Source organism: Macrobrachium rosenbergii, chromosome 15 (assembly GCF_040412425.1).
Source record: "Macrobrachium rosenbergii isolate ZJJX-2024 chromosome 15, ASM4041242v1, whole genome shotgun sequence".
Classification (NCBI taxonomy): Eukaryota; Metazoa; Arthropoda; class Malacostraca; order Decapoda; family Palaemonidae; genus Macrobrachium; species Macrobrachium rosenbergii.
The window spans coordinates 28,569,079-28,590,516 of NC_089755.1; the positions used below are offsets into that span (position 1 = coordinate 28,569,079).

The following is a 21,438-nucleotide window of genomic DNA, read 5'->3' on the forward strand; positions in this document are numbered from 1 at the left end:
GAATTCTTGGGAAATAAGAATACCCGAGATGGATAAAATCCTATCATTACGTAACCTAAGCTATTATAAGATACACTATTATTTTTTGAGGGGGAAAGGGATTAAAAATTACTCTGAAAAAAAAAAAAAAAAAAAAAAATTCAAAGAACCATTTTATCGGCATCCCAAACAGTGACACTGAGTTAGGGTTTACAAAATACCCTTTCTGGTTTTTTATAATTTTCAATTTATTTTATTTATGTTTACTAAAATTGGCATCACAAATGCTATTGCAATACTGTAACTTTACTCTTTTAAGATTCTTATGTTATCAAAAGTCTCCATGCAGAGATTCCAATGGTGTCATCTGTGAAAAATAAAATAATTAACAATATATATTTGACACTGGTTATCACTGAGATGACATCTGCAGTGTTGAAAGATGGTTTAATTCTCATCTTCCATGCATGTAGGGACTTTTCAAAGAAATTTATCATTAAACCAGTCCAAATTAAAAATCACAAACATTTTATCAGTTCTGCCTTATTTTTCCTCATATTTTTATATACAATACCTGGCATTAATATTAATGGTTTATATAATCAATAGAAAAAATATATATAAAAAATTTTCATGGTGCAAAAAGTTTATACATATTATCTTCAAGAAAATGTATTGAAATTTTTCATGATGCAAAAAGTTTATTTACAGTACCTCCATTATATTTTTAAAAATTTATTTACAGTCCAGAAATTACTATTCTCTGCTAACTTAAAAACATCATTTTGACTATATAATTTGTTATTTATAAGTTTTGAAGTTACAACAATAAAGTATAGTTGTATTATGAACACTAAATTTGCAGCAAGTGCTAGAAGAAAATGATTTCTAAGCTTTAAAATTGAGTGCATTTTACCAAAGATGACCTTTTTCCGTATCAAAACCCTCAAAAGGATTTACAGTTATTTCAATAAAAATTCTAGAGTTATGGTATTTTGAAGTTTGCAAACTTTTAACATCGGTTTTCTCAGAATTTTTTTTTATTCAAATACATTAAGATATTACAGTCGTTGTAACAACTAGTCAGCTAATTACTGACAAACTACAACAATTCACCAATAACAAAACATTAAATATTCAAAATAAACAGATTCTCAAGAAAGAAAAAAAACTTGAACTATCACTAACTGCTGCACAGAAAGTATTGTCAGAAAACAAACAAGGGAAATTACCAACATAAATTACTTAAAAATTTGATGCCAGCACATCAGTAGGCTGAATTCAGCAAAAATCTAACTACTATGCCTAATAAGGAGGAGTATCCAATTAATAATCATTTAACCCTTATGCCCAGAACACCACTATCAAGACTTTGCCAGCAGAAGTTGAATTGTCCCAATCGTGGCAATCCAACTTCCTCCTGCCTTTTACCTAATATTTATGTCTGGCAGTGATGTATTTTTAGGACAGAAGTAGAGGACTGTCATTGGCTAATAAGTTTCTATGACACCCACCCAACCAATCACCTTTGAATTTTCTTTTTGATGAGATGGAAGCAGCCTTTTGTTCACATAAATCTATAGACATGCCTGACAGGAGTTTGTGTTTTGTTTTTAAAGTCATTTTGTTAATAAAACCGTTTTAAAGTGTAGTTAATATGCTGTGTATATGTTAATGAATTTAATAAATTTACTACATTGATATTCCCTTTCTTCGAGTGTAAATTTGTTGTTTTGTTTTCCTTTCCAGCCTAGGCTACATTTGTTTACGTTCATCAGAGGAAGAGTGTGATCTTTGAAAGTTTATTTTTCCATTGTGTTTTAACAAAATTTAAGATGTAACCATAACATAATTTTTTGTTTTCCAATGCAAGTACATCATACAATGAGCACATATGTATATAGCTTTGTTTATTTATTTCTTACTGAGAACTTTTTTTAAGGTTTAACTTTTATTTATTTTTAGGTTACATCCAAAAGGGGATAGGAAGATTTTGCTTTTGACACTAGTAAAATTCCACTGCAAGCTGAAAGTCTATTCCAGTAATAGAGTACATACTTGAATAAGAAAATTTTTGTCAAATAAAATTATTTCAGATCATTCTTGGATGCATAAAAGTAAGCTCATGTTCATTTTTTCATTCTTTGCATTTTTTATGCATAAAAGTAAGCTCATGTTCATTTTTTCATTCTTTGCATTTTTTAAACTATTTCTGGTTAATAAACAAGGTCTTAATTTTGGAGAATTTTGAGTTTCAATAGTTGCACTATACACTTCAGGCCTTTAGCTTTATTTTGTTATATAATTACAGTATACTGTACAGTTTTATTATGAAAAAAAAATTCACGAACATAAAAGCAAAAAAAATATATATATTTTTTTTTGGTATTTACTATTGACCTCCATCTTCTGACTACAGCAAAAAATCACTACCTCTAGAGCATAAGGTTTAAAGGTCAAACTAGGGTAAAATGAATAAACAGAGAATTAAGTATGTATAAATAACAATGAAATAAGGATAAAGACTTAGAACAACCTGCAGAATACTCGAGAATTCTGAGCTGTTTGCAAAACTGTAGACACACATGAAAAGTAACCAAGTTACCTGCTGTGGACCCAAGGATCCAGGTGGCACATGTGCAATATCTTCCATCTTCCGTCTGGTAAGACAAAAGACAGCAGTTTCTGGAACATTTAAGACCAAGAATGTGGGCTGCTTATAAGTGATGGGTTTGTGGTGAAACAAAACCACTAATTAAAATTTTCCTTAGCTACTTGGATTATCACACCATCATGACTGATAATCAAGATTTCTAATAAGACAGTAAAAATTAAAGGACAATAGTCTCTTGTCCTGTACAGTTCAAATAAACTACTTGATCAAAACTTGAAATGCATTACATATTAAAGTTTTAGACTGCAGCATCAATTCAAATATCTTTGTAATGCCTGGACCAGTTCTAGATTCAGTTGACAATACAGTACTCTCAACTATGTGTATATTGTATTATTTCTTTTTATACTGTATTCTACTAAACACAAAAAACAAACTAAATTTTGAAGGCATAATGCATATTTGCTTAGTCATGAACATAACCTGTCTAGTATTATGAAGCTATACTTGGTATGCTGCTACAAAACTTAAAACACAAACATGATAATTACACTCACTATTGTTCTCAAAATCTTTAGTTTTCATGTGTTTGGTGAAAACTAAATTGAATCCGGTTATTTTCTAGATACTCTTCTGAAAGTTGCACATTAGTTACCATTACCCACAGAGCAAAAAATCAAGTTTTATAAATTTCATAAGAAAAAATCTTAAAACTTAACTTACCTGGAGTGCTTTGGTGCTTGGGCCTGGTGATGGAGAAGTCCTACTTGGTTTCTGTAATGATTCATGCAGTTAATCACACAAGGGTACAACAAAGAGTCTTTCAGCATCAACAAAGGTACATAAGGACTGCTATAAAAATTTTCCTACAAGAAAAACAGCAAATGATTGAAGTACTATTATTTTGGGGAAAAACCTCTCAGCATTCAAGACAACTTTTCTAGAACATCGAAATGAAATATCTGGTTCTTAAAAGCGTTGAGATGGTCACAGTTAAAAACTATTAAAAATCCTGGAATCATGCAGATTGCAAAACATATGGCCAGTCATTCTGTGACAGAGCTCCTATTTCACCAGTTAGAAAACATTCTAGTATTATTAACACTGGACATAAGATTTAGTTATGAATAAAATCTCTTTACAAAACAACAGAGAGCAATACTAGAGTTGAGGCAAAATAGACCCACTAAATAAACCATGAAATTGAGTCATCATTTTAAAAAAAGCTAAGAGAAAATGCATTTACATAATAACTTCACAGAATTTACAAACCAATATTTATACCAGCTCAAGCTATCCTCCTTCATTAAAACTGTTACAATGAATTTCTCTCATTCTTAAAGAAAATATAAAATTAAGTGGCACAAATTTAATAATAATTTCAAGTGTTAGCAATATTGTTCACATATACAGCAAGAGTTTTCTGATATTCTCAAGACAGACAAAACAGTACTGAACAACCAAGTCTGATAATAATGAATGTTTCCTACGCTTTTAACACAAAAGTTAATTTTTTGTTGGGTATGAGAAGAGTACATTTCAAGATTTTCAATTTTATTTGTTACAAGTTACTATTACTGAATATCAAGAAGAGCATACAGCAAAGACTCATCATTTCATGGCAAATAAGGAATGTTTCCTAACCACAAGAAAAGGATCAAAACCCCTACATTTTTTCTCAGACAACAAACCATAACCACTCAACTGTAAACACTAATAAGTAAATGTATCAATATTTCTGTACAAAACTACCTGCAAAAATACTATGTACAGTACAAACAGACCTCCTTTCTAATGATTCACTGTAAAATATACAATTACCCCTATTGAGGAGGAAATTCATCAAATGCTAAGAGAATGCATGAAAACTCCACAAAACTCAACAGTATTTGGATTCGCTTTCCCAAAGCCTTCGTGAAAAACTGAGATCAAAACAATCTAAAAAATTTACCTACATGGTTTAATTGCTTATGAACAGCGACCATTTCAAGTTTTCCTACTCAGTATGCTGAACATAAGTCAAATTCAGGGTACCCACCTGCACTATAACATGATTCAAAAGGAAAACAGTTAAGTATATGAGATTCCAGTTTGTGTATCCATCAATTACAAAAAAGTTTCCACATTTAAAAATGTTTGTGCAAATCCTAAGGGGCTAATATATACTAATGTAGTCCAACAATTGAAAGTGTGGTGTCTATTTTGCACAAAATATATCTTCCCTTGAAATCAGGTACCTGGTCATTAGACTGTTCTGGTTTGCCATCCCAACAAAAAGGGTTTAAATATATTATTTTCCATTAAAATTCTCAAGTAATGTGGTACATATTAAGTTTCAGAGGCATTTCTGATTATCTTCCTTAAGATAACTCATATGTACACCAAGATCAGTAAGATAACTCACAATCCTATCATGAAGTCCTACCAGCATCATTGAACTTAGTGCAAAGACATAAAAATATTTAATGTATGATGCTATCACAACTGGGTCCACCAGAGAACTCATAATTCTAATGCAGTTACTTTGGCCTCCACCTTGACTTCTTGCTGCTTCTTACTTTTTGTCAGTTCCACTAATCTCTTCCTACCAGCTGTGCATCATACCTACAAGTCTAGAAATATGAGTCCATCTCATCAAACTAATCTATATCTATAAAAATAACTCTCATGTGTCAAAGAACTTGAGAGTGCAATAAAGCTGTTAGAAAAGAAGTATATGCACATTAACTACATTACTACATCTTTGGTACAATTTGTCATGTAAACTTTGTTAAAGCTCTACCAAATATCTGTTCAGGGATCTTAAAGCAAAATAATAGGCGTAAATTTCAGTGTACGCTTTTGTTTTAGCTTATGATGAAAAAACTTCATCTTACTACTTTATTTTCCTAAACAATATATAATATATTTTAAACCATTAGAGCTCTACATTACAAAGGATCTCTTCTGATGAAAATTTCTCTTCCACACAAACCAGGCTTTTTTTTCAATTTCATTCTGAAATGAGGAAATGTACACATCTAATAATGGGTTTTACAGATGATAAATAATCTTGGACCAGAATGGTTACATTTGATATCATAACTGCTGTGGAACTGGCTGCTTTATAAGTGGTTCCTTTAATAACTATGTGCAATAGCAAGATACACTGTATTTCAACATTTCAAATATTTGTAGAAAGAAAAGTTTTCACAAGCAGCTATAGCCCTTCTACAGCCAATGAAAACGATCAATTTCTATGAAGGCATACTTTCAATAATCTTAAATGAATTTATTGCAATCAGTTCTGTTCTGACACCATAGGCACTGTTAGGTAAAGATAATAAATTTGTTTTCTTAGATGATGGGGCAGCAAGTCTTACACCTTTTGGTGGGAGCATAACTTCCTCACATTTTTCTGCATTCTGAACAGTTATCAGATCTCATTATAAAGACAGTGGTGGTGAAGATTTCAACTTGTAATGATGTTTTTGGGGACAATTTAAAAGCAAATGCAGAATCTCAGTCTTTCATTATGAACAGACTAAGTTCTTTAAATGTAACATCAATACTGTATTTTTTATTTCTTTAGTTTACTACTAATAGTAAATTTGCTTTATATAGCACCAATAGTATTGATCTATCAGCACCCAGGTTGCATGAGAGCTTTCTGATTAAACTGAGAACATATTTGTACAGTACTTAAATATCGAGTGCTATACATACATTCCAATTCAGGCAAAAAAAAAAAAAAATTATCTTTTGGCTGATGGATATTACATTTTCTATCATTTTCAGTCAATTTCATAACTTTGCTTCTATCTAACACCTTTATGAGACAATAGGTCCTACCTTCTCAATGAAGAACTTTCAACTTGGTACAGACATTTCCACACCAATGCTTAATTGTTTCATATTACTGTATTATTAATTGCAATTAAAAGTAAATACAAATCAAGACAAATTTTCACCTATTAAGAGATCCATCATCTAGTTTTATCAGCAAAAGTTATATTATGACAACACGAAAAGCAGATCTAGATATTAATTTTATGTCCAGTAGATAATTTACTTTTACAGGATAGCTCTTTAAATACTTACATGATTACACATAATTATACCGGTAGCTATAGTGTACAATTACACTTTATTATTTACAGAAACACATTTATGAATTCCAAAAAACTGCATTTAGTCTAAAAAGGTACATGCAGTAAACATAAATCCAAGCCCAAAGCATGCAGTGCAGCTTAAATCTATCATGCACCAGTGAAAAATGCAACAAAACGATGAGTTGGGCTAAACCAGGCTAATATATGCATGAAAATACCTATTAAGTTCATCAGGTTCAAGACTCAATGAAAACAAAACCCTTTGTATATAAAAACTGAACTTAAAAATGCTACCATTTGATTAAAATTAGCTCATTCAAATGTTCCTAACCCTTACAAGTGACCCTTGTGACTTTCAAATTCCTATACTTTATCATATTAATGCACTTATCAGTTTTACTAATTACGAAAATAAGGCAGGGAATTAAAACAGTAGAGAATGATGGTCAGTTAAATAGGAAAAAAAAAAAGGAAATGGTCTCTAAAAAGACCATTTAGTCATAAGTTAAGCATCTGAAATAGCATCCAACAACTTTGTCTTTTTAATAATGAATTTGAAAATTAACCAAATTACACGAAAAATATATGCTGTGTATCCTTTACATGTATGATGTTCAAGATATACCTTTGTCAAGGCAAATAATGAACATTCCCAGCAATTCAGTAATTTTGTTTTCTGCAAAATGCAGCACAACATACCATATCTTTCAACTTAAAGCCCACTACTGCATTAGCAGAAACTGTTAGAAGTTCAATTAAACCCCCAAGGTAGAAGACTGGAATTTTTGGAAGATGGCAAAAAATGATCTCCTGGGCACAAGGACTGGAATTTTACTCAATAAATGATGATGTTAACACTACAACGAGATAAAATAAGTGGCCCCAAAATGGCATGTGATTAGGTTTTTGATGTAAAACTATATATCCACATCGTTTTGACAGAGCATTGAAATTTTTGACGATTTTCGTAGACAACATAAACAGCATCATCACTGCCCCCAATAACGTATCAAATTGAAAAATTCTGCAGCTTAGAGTCATGACTTTGGATGACCTTCCTGTGTAAATAGCCTCTGTTACATGAGGCATAAGCATGGGAAAACCTGACAACAATTATTTCCATTTCACTGGCTAATTTTTTGGCTTGTATGGCTAGTCTGGAAATAAAGATTAGACATTTGACTAGTTGATCATTTAGCATGAGGAACAATACTGTTTTTGATAACCTATTCATAAATTTTACGCAATTCCCCAAGGTCAGCCTTCTAAAGAACCCATTTTCCCCACTTCAGATAGGCAACTGAACAAAATAACTTTTCAGAGGCCACTACCAAAGTACTGACAGTGCAAAAATCTTTGTAAACAGCACTTCACTTTACAAAAAGAAAAAGGAACTTTATTTTTAAATGCTTAAAACTTCAAATGGGTCTTCAGAATAACTATCAACCAATATTCATTATTCCTTTATAATATAACTTGATATGGAAAACATAGTGCCTATTAAATAAAAAATATGTCAAGCTATTAAATCATGATCGCTCATTTGAAAGGCAGTCAGTTTTACAATGCTCTACAATAATTTATGTACCTAAGGAAATACCAGTAATGCTGCAGTACTAAAATTAGCATATTACATAAATAGTATTCATAAACTGGTATGTCACAATCTATTCCCACTACTGCATTGGTAGTTAATGTTACTATTCATAAATTATACTCTAATAAGTTATCTTAATATTTCTAGCATCCAAAATTCAATCACTTTTCAAAAATTAAAATTTACAAATTGCACCCCTCACCATATTTAATAAAAATTCCCTATAAATATTAATGGCAACTAAAGGACCCATGCCAGTGATTGTTTCTTAACTGGTAAAAGATGCACTTAAAATTTAAAAAGTAAAACAGTCACATGGAAATACATACAAGTAGACAAAAACCTGAAATTAAACAATGTTCTCATGTCACTTTATGGCTAAATATTCTTTACGCTCATTCTTGAATTAAGCTCAGGTAACAAACACAGAACATTCTAATGCGCTACAATGGACATTTTCACTAGCAACAAATCACATGACATGGATATCTGGGATGAACTAAGAAGCAAAAGTTACCTTATGAAAATGATATATAGACGGAAGCATTCACTCCCTAACTACAGGAAAGAAAAAAAGAAATGATTGAATAATTCCTTACATTATCCTTATAAAAGGCTGGTCTAGCTTACCCCATACTTCTGCTGCTTTATTGTGATCAATCTGAGCAGTGGCTTTATCGTAATGACTTGAGAACCATCCTTAACATGCTTGATTTAAATCTCGCCATTTCCTCATACACATTACTTTACAAAAGAAAAAACTTGACAAAGTAAAAAACACTTTCTTGAAACTGTGCTTACAATGTAAGATGTTGAGCTGAAAATTACACAAAAAATTAAACATGATACAGTGAAAAACTCTAACAAATACTGTTTCAAGAGAGACAAAATTTACCTAAAGGAAAGTAAAATGGTTCTTTGTCGAGGTGTATGTAAAGCATTAATTTTACACAATTTGACAAATTCTACGCTTGTAACTATTTGTATGAAACTTTATGCAATACCTTGAATAAAATAAAAAGTGATGTTTGAAGTAATGTCTGTCTCTAAATGTTATTTTCCTCAACAGTGTGTGTTAATAGCTGTGTGTCTAATTTAGATTAAAACAGTCCTAATTTGTTTGAAGACTTAACCTTGCCCACATGTACTCACAACAATTTTAGTCTTTCAATAAGAGATGGGTACTGGAAGGAGGGTTTATGAGTAGCAATCTTGGGAAAGAACTGAAGCAGAGAAACTGTAATAATTTAAGAAGACACAGTGAATAAGACATCTTATGTAGATAGACAGATGTCCAGCACTGTTTAAGTCAATGCTGCCACTACTTAACATATTATGATACAGTACTAAGAATTAAGAAGTTAGTCACAAATCATGAGGGAATGGCATTTCAGTTTTTAAAGAACAAAGAATGCACAGAGATGTCACATAGCATAAAGCCTGTCTCTAGTGGCATATTATTAGGCAGAGTATGTTACCATGTAAGTCACAATGAATTTCTATTCACTTAAACATCTAACTTTTATTTACCAAAACAAACAGATTCCAATTCAGAAGAATGGGTTTTGTGCTGTTAACATGTCTCAGAGATATGCTACTGCAAACTAAACACAAAACACAAAACTGAAAACCATTAACAAATACTTCTCCACAAAAACATGATGACTCCTACATCAAATCTAGCACCAGTGAGCACACAGAATGGGTTCATCTATTTTCCTCCCTTCCATCATTAGGAAAATCAGTCAAGTTTTAGTTAATCTGAACCACCTCCTCCATTTATCCTTAATTTCTGGATTTGACATCTTCCTAGGTTGAAGTAATTTTCTTGTTTCATACATCAAACACTTAAACCCATCCTGGCCAACCTTATCTACAGAAAGGTTAGTAATGACTCTCTGAAACATCTGATGACAAAGCTACTTTTCTTATTGCCCTAGGTATATGAAACAAATAATGTCTATGCCATACACAGCTCTTTGGACTGACAATTTACACATGATAGCTGAATCTTCTTAAACCATGACCAAAGGTTTTTAATCACTATAAATGAGACCAGAAACATTTCAGTAATAACTTGTCCTGCAAGCATGGAAAATATAGGTAACCTTGTGCTTCAAATAGGAAAATTAGTCAGTGGTTCTTTACTTTTCCTGAATATCTGGATCATATTAAAATCGAGAAGAATATTTTGCTTTAAACAGTAACAGCATTTGTACAGTAATACTGTGTTCCACACATACCCACTGGTTACAATTTAGCTCAAATTCTTGGTCAATGAAATCCCTGTCATTTCATCCTTACTCAAAAGAAAAGTGTCTCTTGGTCAGCTTCTCTACACACATACCTTAAAATCTACTGGCCCACAACAGTTAAGATTATCCCTTGGTCGTGCATCTAGCTTGCTTTTAAAAACAAGATTTTCCACCCAAATTCCTTACAGTACTTATGAAAGTCCCATTTACCAACTCAACTGCTTTCTTGCAGCTAAATGTCCAGACCGTGCAGAATGCAAGGCTCCTATCTGTTGGGAACCTGAGGACCCATGAGGTGCTTGTGCAGTGCTGCTAGCCAATAGAATTATTTTCTTTTAAAGAGGAATGCAAGTGTTAGTGATTTGTAGACCAAGAACTTGGCTAACGAATAACAGATAAAAATGGAAAATTTTTTTTAAAAAGTTAAAAATTTTTGAACTGGGGTCAGTACTAAGTAGTATTCATTCAAGTTTTAGCTTTTCCCAGGACCTAGCCAATAATATACATTCAATCACAGATACACACATGACATCTACGTAAGCTGAGCAAAAAGGTTAAGGAAAATAAAGGCATCCATCAGCCTCTGTAAACAGGGTTTTCTTAGCACTAGAAATATTATGAAAACAGTTAATACTTGATGGTCTAAAATGCCTCTATTCCAATAACTGACATTCAACCTTAAAATCTGAGTTGAAAAAAAGACGTAAACACCAGCTCTATGTTAAAAAAAATGACACAAATAAAAGAGGAGAGGCACTGAGGATATTTACATCAATTGCCTGTCTCAATGAACATCAAACTGAATGTTACTGACTTGCATCCTCCCAAGTAATGCTAGCAGACATCACTGACACTGAATGTTAAGAAGATTACAGTAAAACAAGATAATGATCACAGCATACGAGCAACATACACACCCCAATGATGACTGCTCAATACTTTCAGGAACACTAATGGAAGCTAGCTGTACTTTAGGCTTTTCAAAGAACAGTCAGGGACACATCATCATCCAAGGAACTCTTCAGCTACTCTAACTACCAGTGCATAAGTTGCATTTCACATTCAAAATGTTACTAAGAATTAGCCACCCTTGTGACTGTTATACAACCAAAATAAACTACAGCATTGTTGATGAATGAATGCAGTAACGAGTTACTAACTGCAAAACAGATTAGGTGAGACTCATTTAATAAAAAGTTTCAATTTCACACCAGAGAATGCCACAGAGCTCAAGTAATTGCTGTACTATTCACCCATCAATAAAGGAAATGAGTATTATGTTCATTAGAAAAGTGAGTGTACTACAGATTAATAAAGGTGAGAGATACAATGTCATAATCTATAAATATACTCTAGCACTTTGAACATGGGCTACTATAAACATAACTCTTTCAAAACTTTACCTCTTAGTTTAAAAAGCAGCCTTTGAAAGAGGGAGGGGGAGAATCTGAACATCTAATGCATGGTGGCTGGATGAAGGCAAAATGTCATAATTATGCCTATAGACTCTGAGCCACACAGTTCTTGTTAACATGGGTTACTCTCAGAGTAAATAAGAGATTACAGCAAGCTTACTGCAATAAGCCACATGAAGACTATTAACAGCATGGAGGTTTAAACAACTTTTCTTTAGCACATCACAGACAACAAACAGAAGTCTTACTCTTGGGATCATGCCTAATAAAAATTACCCACTAAGAACAACCAACAACTTTTGCTTTCAAAGTACACTGAAACAAATTGCTATTGTTCATAAACATACGTTTATGTGAGATATCACAAAATTAATGTAGCCTATAGGTACATGTATGTCAAAGTACATGCAATGACACATGAATTACTCTGTCATCTAATCCTATACTGCATATCCTATACAACCAATATGCCAACACATCCAGCTCAAAAAAGCTACATATATAAATACATACATACACGGCACCTTCAAACATACTTAACAGATTAAGAAGTTCAGCTTCAAAACAAAAGCATACGCAACATCAACATTATCAGTGTTAAACACCAATTTCTACCTTCCCTAAACACACAAGTTAAGACTAACCCTTATGCATCTTAGCTTGTCCTTATTACTGAAAGTTCCTAGGTCACTATTAAAGCCAGATAAACTCATCACCAAATACTCCTACACTTCCAAACAAATACACAATTAACAATTATATACAAAATCTATTACTGTACGAAGCAAAGTTCTAAGTCAATAGCGCAAACAGCATATTTAGTGTATCATAAAGTTCTGTGACAGTCTTTAACACAGTTGTCTAAACAGCTTCCAATTGTTACAATAGCTAAAATTCCTAAATATAGTGTAATAGTGTTTTAAAAAATAAGAGACACCAGAGCACTGGTCATTAAGGTTTGGGAAAAGAGATGTCAAGTTAAAAATTAACTAGATTGCAACATAATGTATAATAAAGAACGTCCAAATGATGAATGTTAAGATGAAAGAAATGTCATGACAAGTAATCAGCAGCTGCAGTTCTCTGTGTCCTCTGGAGCGGATAAAGGGTATTTCCAAACACAACTATAATACTCCAGAAACACAGATCAACTCTGGAAAGCGGTGAGCAGTAATATAGCAATTCTCATTGTCAAAATCCCTAAGAAAACACAGCCATAAGTAAGAAAAGTGACCAAACATTAATCTACCTATACTAAACGCAAATAAAAAGCATAGCTCACAAATATCAGTACACTTTGCTAGTCAAAATACATCACTGTACCATCTTCAAATTATAAATGCTGTACTGTATGATTGAAATAAATGTCTAAGCTTTGATTCCCTCAGCTACATTACAATTAAATATATTGAGGCAACTGGGGTGCAGAAATCCAAACAACATAATGAAAGCAAAAGAACAAATATATTTATACTCTACTTGCCACTATACATCTGTATTCTCTTATTCTGAATATCTATATATATATATAATAATGACACCAAGTACATAATGATCACGGTTTGATTAATTTCAACTAGCATTCTGCCACTCAGCATTTGGAAAAACTTCTGACATTGATGCAGGCCATCCAAATGGCAAATATCAATCAGTTAATAAGAGCAGCATTAATTCTGTCTTGAGTATGATTAAATATGCATCAAACCCAACTTCTGTAAATATTAAAAGGCTATTTTAACAGCGTATTATATGAGGCAGATGTCACAAATACATGCAATGTATTACAGGATAAAAGCCCAAATGCTTTAAAACACAGTGAGTCATTGTCAGTGATGTTGATAAAGAAATAAGCAGAAGAGCAGATGTGAACACAAAAGAATTCTAATAAATATGAGATCAAAGAACTATTAATAAAGCCGTGGATAATTAAACAATATGGAAATTTCAATGGTGAAGTCTATCACATAATGTCCTCGTGTGAATACATGTGGCTACCATATCAAAACAAAGAATGCATCATTGCTGAAAATATGTGTGTGATGAAACAATACAAGTTATCACAGTGTATACTTCATGAGGTGAGAAAGACAAAAGAGAGAGAGACTGAGAAATGGCTACCAGTGTAAATTTCCTACCAAAAGCACATACTATTTGAGAGATGTCAATGCCAAACTGCTATCAGTCTGTGTACTTAAGAAGCCACTGCCCATAACATTATCCACAAATAACAGCAAAAAAGTTGGGAGTACAGTACCTGGCCTGGTAAGAGGGAGGTGACGCCAAGTCTTACCCTGGTACCCCGGACAGACGATGTGGTAGAAGAAGCTACTGATGAACCACCCAAGGATTCTTTACTCCTTGATCGTGGTATGGTGGAGCGTGGAGTTTGCGGCCCCACGGAAGTCCTGCGAGGAGCACTCGATGCTGAAAATTTGCACACCCGGGCGACAGGGGCAAACAGGCCATATTTGTCCTTGCACTCAAAATACCTGCAAATATTGTTTTCAGTCTGATGATGAAAGCCCACAATGTTAAACTTTAGTAACAAAAACCACTTACAGAAGAGATACTAAACTAAATAATAACAATATTGTAACAACTATAAATTTATATCTCATTTACACTATGTACTGTACTGTATAATGCAATGATAAAAATTTATACTGTATATTTTTCCAATAAAACCAAGTAGGCATTCCATCACTGACACAAACATTCTCAATCTCTTGAGAGTAGTTCTATGTGATACCAACCAAAAGCCTAAAGCACTCACTTTTTACCCGCAACAGAACCATCATTTTTTCCTTTAGGTTCATCCAATTCAACTCCAGACCAGATGCCTTCTGCAAAATCTGTTTTTCCAACGAAGCGTAGGATGCCATGTTTTATTCCTGTTGTACTGTTGATGATGACTCGGTCACCAATTTTAGGCTCTGAAGATGGAGGTCCTGAAGCTGCAAGAAGCTTATTTTTCAAAATAATGTTATGGAAATACATGAGTAGCTCTTTGATAGATTATTTATCAATGTACTGAATATTATCCTGTTACAGTATATCTAAGCCAAGTGCTTCTTATATGCTTCATAATAATTTTTCCTATATGAAAATTTTCTTGTGTAAGTTCACTATACTATGTTCACTTGAGGACGAAGTCACTTGGGTTACAAGACAACCACAACTGGCCACCATGTGAATATCTGCATACAAAAATTAGAAGCCCAGCCAAGGGCTGATCATTTCCCAAGCCTGAATGATCCCCTTTACTCTGTTTGATAGTTCTCTAAAGCATTGAACATTATTTTCTTTTTAGACAAGGAACTGCCACTAAAAAGATTCCATTATTGCATAATACCAAGAATTAAATGATGACTCCACTATTGTTTATATATCTGAAATAATTCCATATATTTATTATCCCGTACAATCGCACTAGTATAACAAACTGTACTGTATAGCATCACTACAAAATATATTGTTCAGATCGTATTTCTTTTTTATATTCCATATATTAATTGGTTTGGGAAAAATTTCTATATGAAAAGCATAATGAAAACGGCAAGAAAACTCCTTGTTTCATGCAGGTTTTCAAATATTGTATCCAAATAATTATGAAATATTTCATGTTTGGATATGAACAGTCACACCTACCATGTTATTATGAGAATATAATCTGTTCAAAGATCTTCTGGTTTACAGAATTAATGTTATTTTGTGTAAATAAAAAAATAAATGGGTAGACTTTGGCCTTTCTGACGTTATCAGATTATCATCCGTTTAAAGATCTTTCTGTTACAAGAATGTTATACATATTGGCAAATAAGAAACAATTATCAAAAATATTTCATAAATTACAACTTCCTTACTTATACTAAATGAGAGCTGATAGTCATCTCAGCGGTCTGGTTAAACTATTTTAATAATACAGTAATACTTAAACTAAAATACAGTCCAGTTGACTGATAGGCAGCAAAATGTGTTCTGAGAGTATCGTTTTTTAATGATCCTCCCGTTAAAAAGAATGTATGTTATCTTATGTTCAAAAGGATTTTTTGACATCATTTGACATTGTTGTTCTTTAATTATGTTAGAAAGGATTTACTAGAGTTTTGTTTATTTTTTTCGCCATATGAAGTTTTGCAATGTTACATTTCAATCTGACTTCATACTCACTATCAGCATTATCTACCAAATGATTATTGATATGAGGTTAAGGTAGTATGGGAACTGATAATTTGTGATAGAAGTAAAGGGCAAAATCAATAAATACAGCAAAAAATATGAAAACAACAACCCTGTGCAACTGACTAATGTGATAAGTTAATGTTGGTACCATCATCAATGACAATTGTTGAAACCATGTCAAATAAAGATGCAAAAAATTAAGCGTGTGTAATGCTTCCTACAAAAACCTTACACTACACACAAATTAAATTTAAATTCTACCTGCAAAAACCTAATTCTGCTTTATCAACATTTTCAATTCCTGCAAAGCAACCTAACAATTATATATTCATCCCACATACAGCATTTAGAAATAAATATTCTAAAACTTCTATTAACATCTGGCCCATGTGCCAACACCATATTTCAGGACATATGATGTTCTATCATAGAGTTACATCATACCTAAAGAAGAAGTGGATGCTTTCCTTGGGGTGGCTGAACCAACAGGTGCTGGTGACCCAGCCTTTACAGGAGCAGGAGAACCTGCTTTGGCAGGTGCAGGGGAGCTTGATTTAGCTGGTGAAGGAGAAGAAGCACTGGACGGTGTTATTTTGCGAGCAGCTGTGGGGCCTGAGGCAACACTGCCTGTAGGTGTACCGTTTGCTTTGGGAGAGTCTGACCCAACTGGAGTTCTTGTAGCTAAGATCTCAATGTCATGATCAGTGAGAGGCATACGGGAAAGCCTTGTAAGGCGTGAAAACACTCCTTTCTTGGCTTCACACTGAAAATATCGAACTCCAGCAACACTCCCATCATTTTTCCCTGAAAAAGGTGACATTAAAATACATTAGCAAAAATATAGTAGTATGTAAGAATCTACTATATCACATATTGGGAATTAACATTGTAATTAAAAGAAACATTACACAGTAAAACATATTATAATAACAAAAGAAAGGAAGAGGAAAGAAGTAGTCTCTTTAAGTAGTATCACGTACTTTGAAGACTAAGGCAACTACATTATCCCTAAATGTAACCCAGATCTTACTGAATAAAAATGGCACACTTCACCACCAGTTATCTTCCTAAAATAGTTAACAGTAAGTTAATACCACTTACCAATTGGTTCATCAAGGGTAACACCAGCCCACTCTCCAGGAGCAAACTGTGTCTCGCCAATATATGAAATGGACCCTCCTTTTGTACCACCAACCCAAACTCGATCTCCAATAATGAAGCTGTCTGTGTCTTCTGTTAGCACAACCGATGCATCTGTAAATTAAACAAATAAGTTGTAAACAAACACTCGAAACACTTAAAAACAACATCATATACAAGTGAAACAATGACACCAGCTTTTCCAGGAATTCATAACCAGACAATACAATAAAAATATACATTAAAAGACCAATGGCCTTACTTTCACATTCCTACTTATGTTTACCTCCACCACCTAATTCTTGCTTAGTTTAGCTAATATTTTATTGTAACCTGGTAAGAACCCTCTCATCAACATACAGTGCACAAAAATTTCCAGATTCTAATACAATACCCAATTACAAGGATAGAAGCGCTTGAAGACTTTGTAGTCCATATGAGGGAACTCTCTAATAAATAAATAAAATACATGAGTGCTTCACACAATTTGTCTAATTTAATCATTAAATGACCAGTACTAATCATAATCTCAGCAAATACAGAATCTGTTCCAAAATAAGGCTATCTTAGGCTATATGTGATAAGTTCCCCAAGTGACTGGAGTCAAAACCTTTTTAGTTCCATTTTCCAACCACTGGATCTAGTTTGGTTACTAATTAAGGTAAACAGATGCCTGTAGTCTACTTTGCTTCTCAACAGCAGTCTATGTTAGTTATATCTTTATCTTAAACTGACCTCTTGATCAGTGCTTTTCTAGAGGGTACAGATTGAGGTACTATTCAAATCTCCTTTGATATCCAAGGTATCTGAAAGATGGTACCATACTAGCCTAGTTTGGCTGCTCCTGTCTGTACCTGTACTGCTTATAATCAATCATTCAATGTCATTTGTCTGGAATGGCACCTTGAGCAGCACACTCTATGTTGGTCTAACTACTACATTACCCTTCATAAGGTTAGTATGGTCTTTTCACCTGGTAGAAAACTGACATTTAATGTATCCTAGTATTCTCTGGATTTTCTTTTCAACATGGCTTAGAATGTTGAGGGCACTAGCAATAATAACTAGTAAGTCTTTCTCTTGATGACGACCCTCTATCTCCTTGCCAAGTGCGTATGCTTGCATTCTTGTTCTTATAACCTTTGTGCACAACTCTGAGTTTTACTAAGATGAACGGCATCTGCCATTTTACTGACCATTCACCCACTTTCTCCAAGACTTCCTTAAATTGTTTTTTGCTATAATGTACTGTTATCAGCATTGATGGCCCTTTTCATGCCATTAATATACTAGCTTATTTTGCTAGTCAGCGCTAAGTATAGGTACAGTATATATAGGTCATTATTGTGTAGATAACAAAGAACAAAGACACAAGCACCAAAATCATGAGACACACCACATATGACTGGATAAGAATGTTAGCATGGATTCCGATCAAGAGAGGCAGAACTTGTTCTTCTTTCACTTCAATAAAAAGTACTGTATAACAAACTGCCCCTTCAGGCTATCAAAGTATGAAAGTGAAAAACAAGGTAGTATTCTTACTTAATATAAATATAGTAAATTATTCACAAGACAACTTCTGGGTTGAAGAATGTATATAACCCCTTACCCATCAGTCAACCATGAACATTGTCATTATCCTACTTGTTCAGGTCTTTATAACCACAGTGGTGTAATATCGTTTTGAAATACAGATGTGTAGTCTGACGGCATTCTAGCAAAGTTTGAGAATACTGTGTGAATTATCCCCGAATTACCTGCTATACGAATTACTTTTTGATTATTGTTGTTTATGAAAGATTGGCCTTATTAAACAAAACAGATCATACTGTTTCATATTTAGTATGTACCTGCAAGGCATTCATGCAGTTTGAATTAAATTCCAGTAGAACAGCCTATTCAGTAAATATCTATGTAACCCTCATTTATTACACAAAGCTCAAGTTGTATGGTTAGTATCCAGGCTATCCAGTGCTGACTGTACCTCCCTGAGTGTAAATAGTTGGCAATATCTAATATCAACACTTACTGAACCTTCAGTGTTTCCTTAAGTGTATGTATGTAGCCTAGGCTATGTGATTTAAAATAAACATATGTACTGCATGCACAACAATTACTTCAATTTATCTTGGAAAACAAGCAGGGTTACAGTGTATCAAGACTAAACTAGGCTAACATTTAGCTCTAATAATGACAATTTTGATCAGCACTTGATAATATCGGTTGCAATAATGAACAAGTAAAAAATGTGCCGATGTTTCCTCAGCGTAATCGAGTTTTCTGCACAGCGTACAATGCTGTGTGAAACTCTCAGCCACGGCCCATGCCACTCTTTGCTGCAGCCCAAGAAACTTTAACCATAGCCTGGTGGTGGCCTGTGTTGTAGGCACCTATAGCATTGCCAGATGCACGATCATGGCTAACTTTAACCTTAAATAAAATTAAAACTACCATGGCTAGAGGGCTGGAATTTGGTATGTTTGATGATTGGAGGGTGGATGATCAACATAACAATTTGCAGCCTTCTAGCCTCAGTAGTTTTTAAGATTTGAGGGTGGACAGAAAAAGTGTGGACAGAAAATGTGCAGACGGACAGACAGAGTTGTCACAATAGTTTTCTTTTACGGAAAAATAAAAATTACATGTGCATTCAATACTACTTAACAATCAGCCAATGTTGATTTCTAAATTTCCTATATAGGATAGCCTACATGATCAAGCTTAGCCTAGCTAAATACAGAGACAATCCTTAAAGGGTAATCCTTAAAATATGCAGTAACTTCCAGAGTACAATGGCATGACACAATGTGGGCAACTGATTTCACCCTAAAGGAGCACTTACCCTTTACAATTTGCATCTTCTACTCATTACTAGGCTACTAGATCAAGCTGCTGGTGACTAAAACACAATGTCAAGTGCTATACAGTATATAACATTAGACAGCATAGTGTCCATAGTCAGAGAAGTGATCTCATTGCAGAGAAACTGTGTATTCAGCACAGAATGCTTTATTTAAAGGTGTAAATGTTCTAAAGACAGATTACTTATGAAGACCATAATTGATTTTATATGTTAAATATGGGTTTTCTGTAGTTTTGATGTGATTCTGAAGAATTTGAAGTTCATTTCCACTGCAAATGATCAATTGACCCACTGCAATCCCCCTGGGGGGAGCCACTTTGGGAAACAGTAGTTTTTGGGTAAGGTTAGGTAAGGGAAGGTGTTCATGGGAGGGCCATTCCCTTTGCTGATAGCAATGGAGAAGATGTTTGAGAGTAGAGTATATTACATAATAAGGTTTCTTTACATGATTTACAGCACCCAATGTATGGATCCACAGAAGTTATCCCCGTATTTCCTTGGTGTTCATTTCCAAAACACCCTAAATCTCCAGTCTGCCTCCAAGGTCCCCATTACTGATAAACATGGGGGCAGAGGAGATGGAGCATTTCCAGTGTCAAATTTAACAAAATCACATTACTAATAGCAAAACTATATCTTACATACACAGGGTATGCAGAAAAACCGGTTTGCCAGTAACATTTATCCTATAAAGGGTTTGACTGGTTTTACTTCAGACAATAACACTATTTAATGATTTTCCCAAAAAGTTAAGACTTTCTTGATGCAGAAATCTCAAGAAATACCCAAGAGCTGACATTGGGTTAGTGTGTTTAAAAATTATTCTTGCTTTGTTTACACTGTGATGTCATGTTCAATTCTTGCTCTCCATGTACATACCAGTTGGTCTTCCCTGCCATATCATTTGGTGCAAATTCTGATGGCACTGTATAGGCCAGCTGTGCATATGCAATGCTTCATCAAGTGTTCTAAAATAATTTTTTTGTTCTGCTTGCTATGAAGTATTCATTCTTGTGTGTGTTATCTGTAGCATTATTCACTTCAAAAGGTTTCTTTCTAGTGTTATGCACAATAATTCTTAGTCATGTGTATGTGCACATCTTTGTCGGTGGAGACCAGATTTTTAAAAGCCTTCAGTGTTCTGAAGTGAGTTAATCTATAACTTTCAACAACACTATCATTTAGGCATAGCCTAAAACTGGTGAAATAGTTTTCCTGATAGGTTTTGATGTGATACTCATTTCTATTTTTCTATTGTAGGCCTAAATGATTGTTTAACACATTGCAACAGCAATATCT

The 21,438-nt window shown here is 33.6% G+C and overlaps 1 protein-coding gene across 17 annotated transcripts in view; it reads right to left on the reverse strand.

The window, feature by feature from the left end:
* Nucleotides 1-21,438, reverse strand: part of LOC136846484 (CAP-Gly domain-containing linker protein 1-like) — a 228,030-nt gene that overhangs the window by 64,614 nt on the left and 141,978 nt on the right. For 6 of the 17 annotated variants that reach the window (XR_010855409.1, XM_067117303.1, XM_067117308.1 and 3 more), the window contains 5 exons: nt 17,235-17,387; nt 16,578-16,937; nt 14,725-14,905; nt 14,206-14,440; nt 3,317-3,367 (listed from right to left, as the gene is read on the reverse strand). Coding sequence is in view for 16 of the 17 variants with exons in the window: in XM_067117303.1 (XP_066973404.1) it covers nt 3,317-3,367; nt 14,206-14,440; nt 14,725-14,905; nt 16,578-16,937; nt 17,235-17,387 (980 nt within the window). In the remaining variant the exon portion in view is untranslated. The remainder of the gene's footprint in view (nt 1-3,316; nt 3,368-14,205; nt 14,441-14,724; nt 14,906-16,577; nt 16,938-17,234; nt 17,388-21,438) is intronic. The other 11 variants (XM_067117305.1, XM_067117311.1, XM_067117320.1 and 8 more) reach the window with 3 other exon arrangements.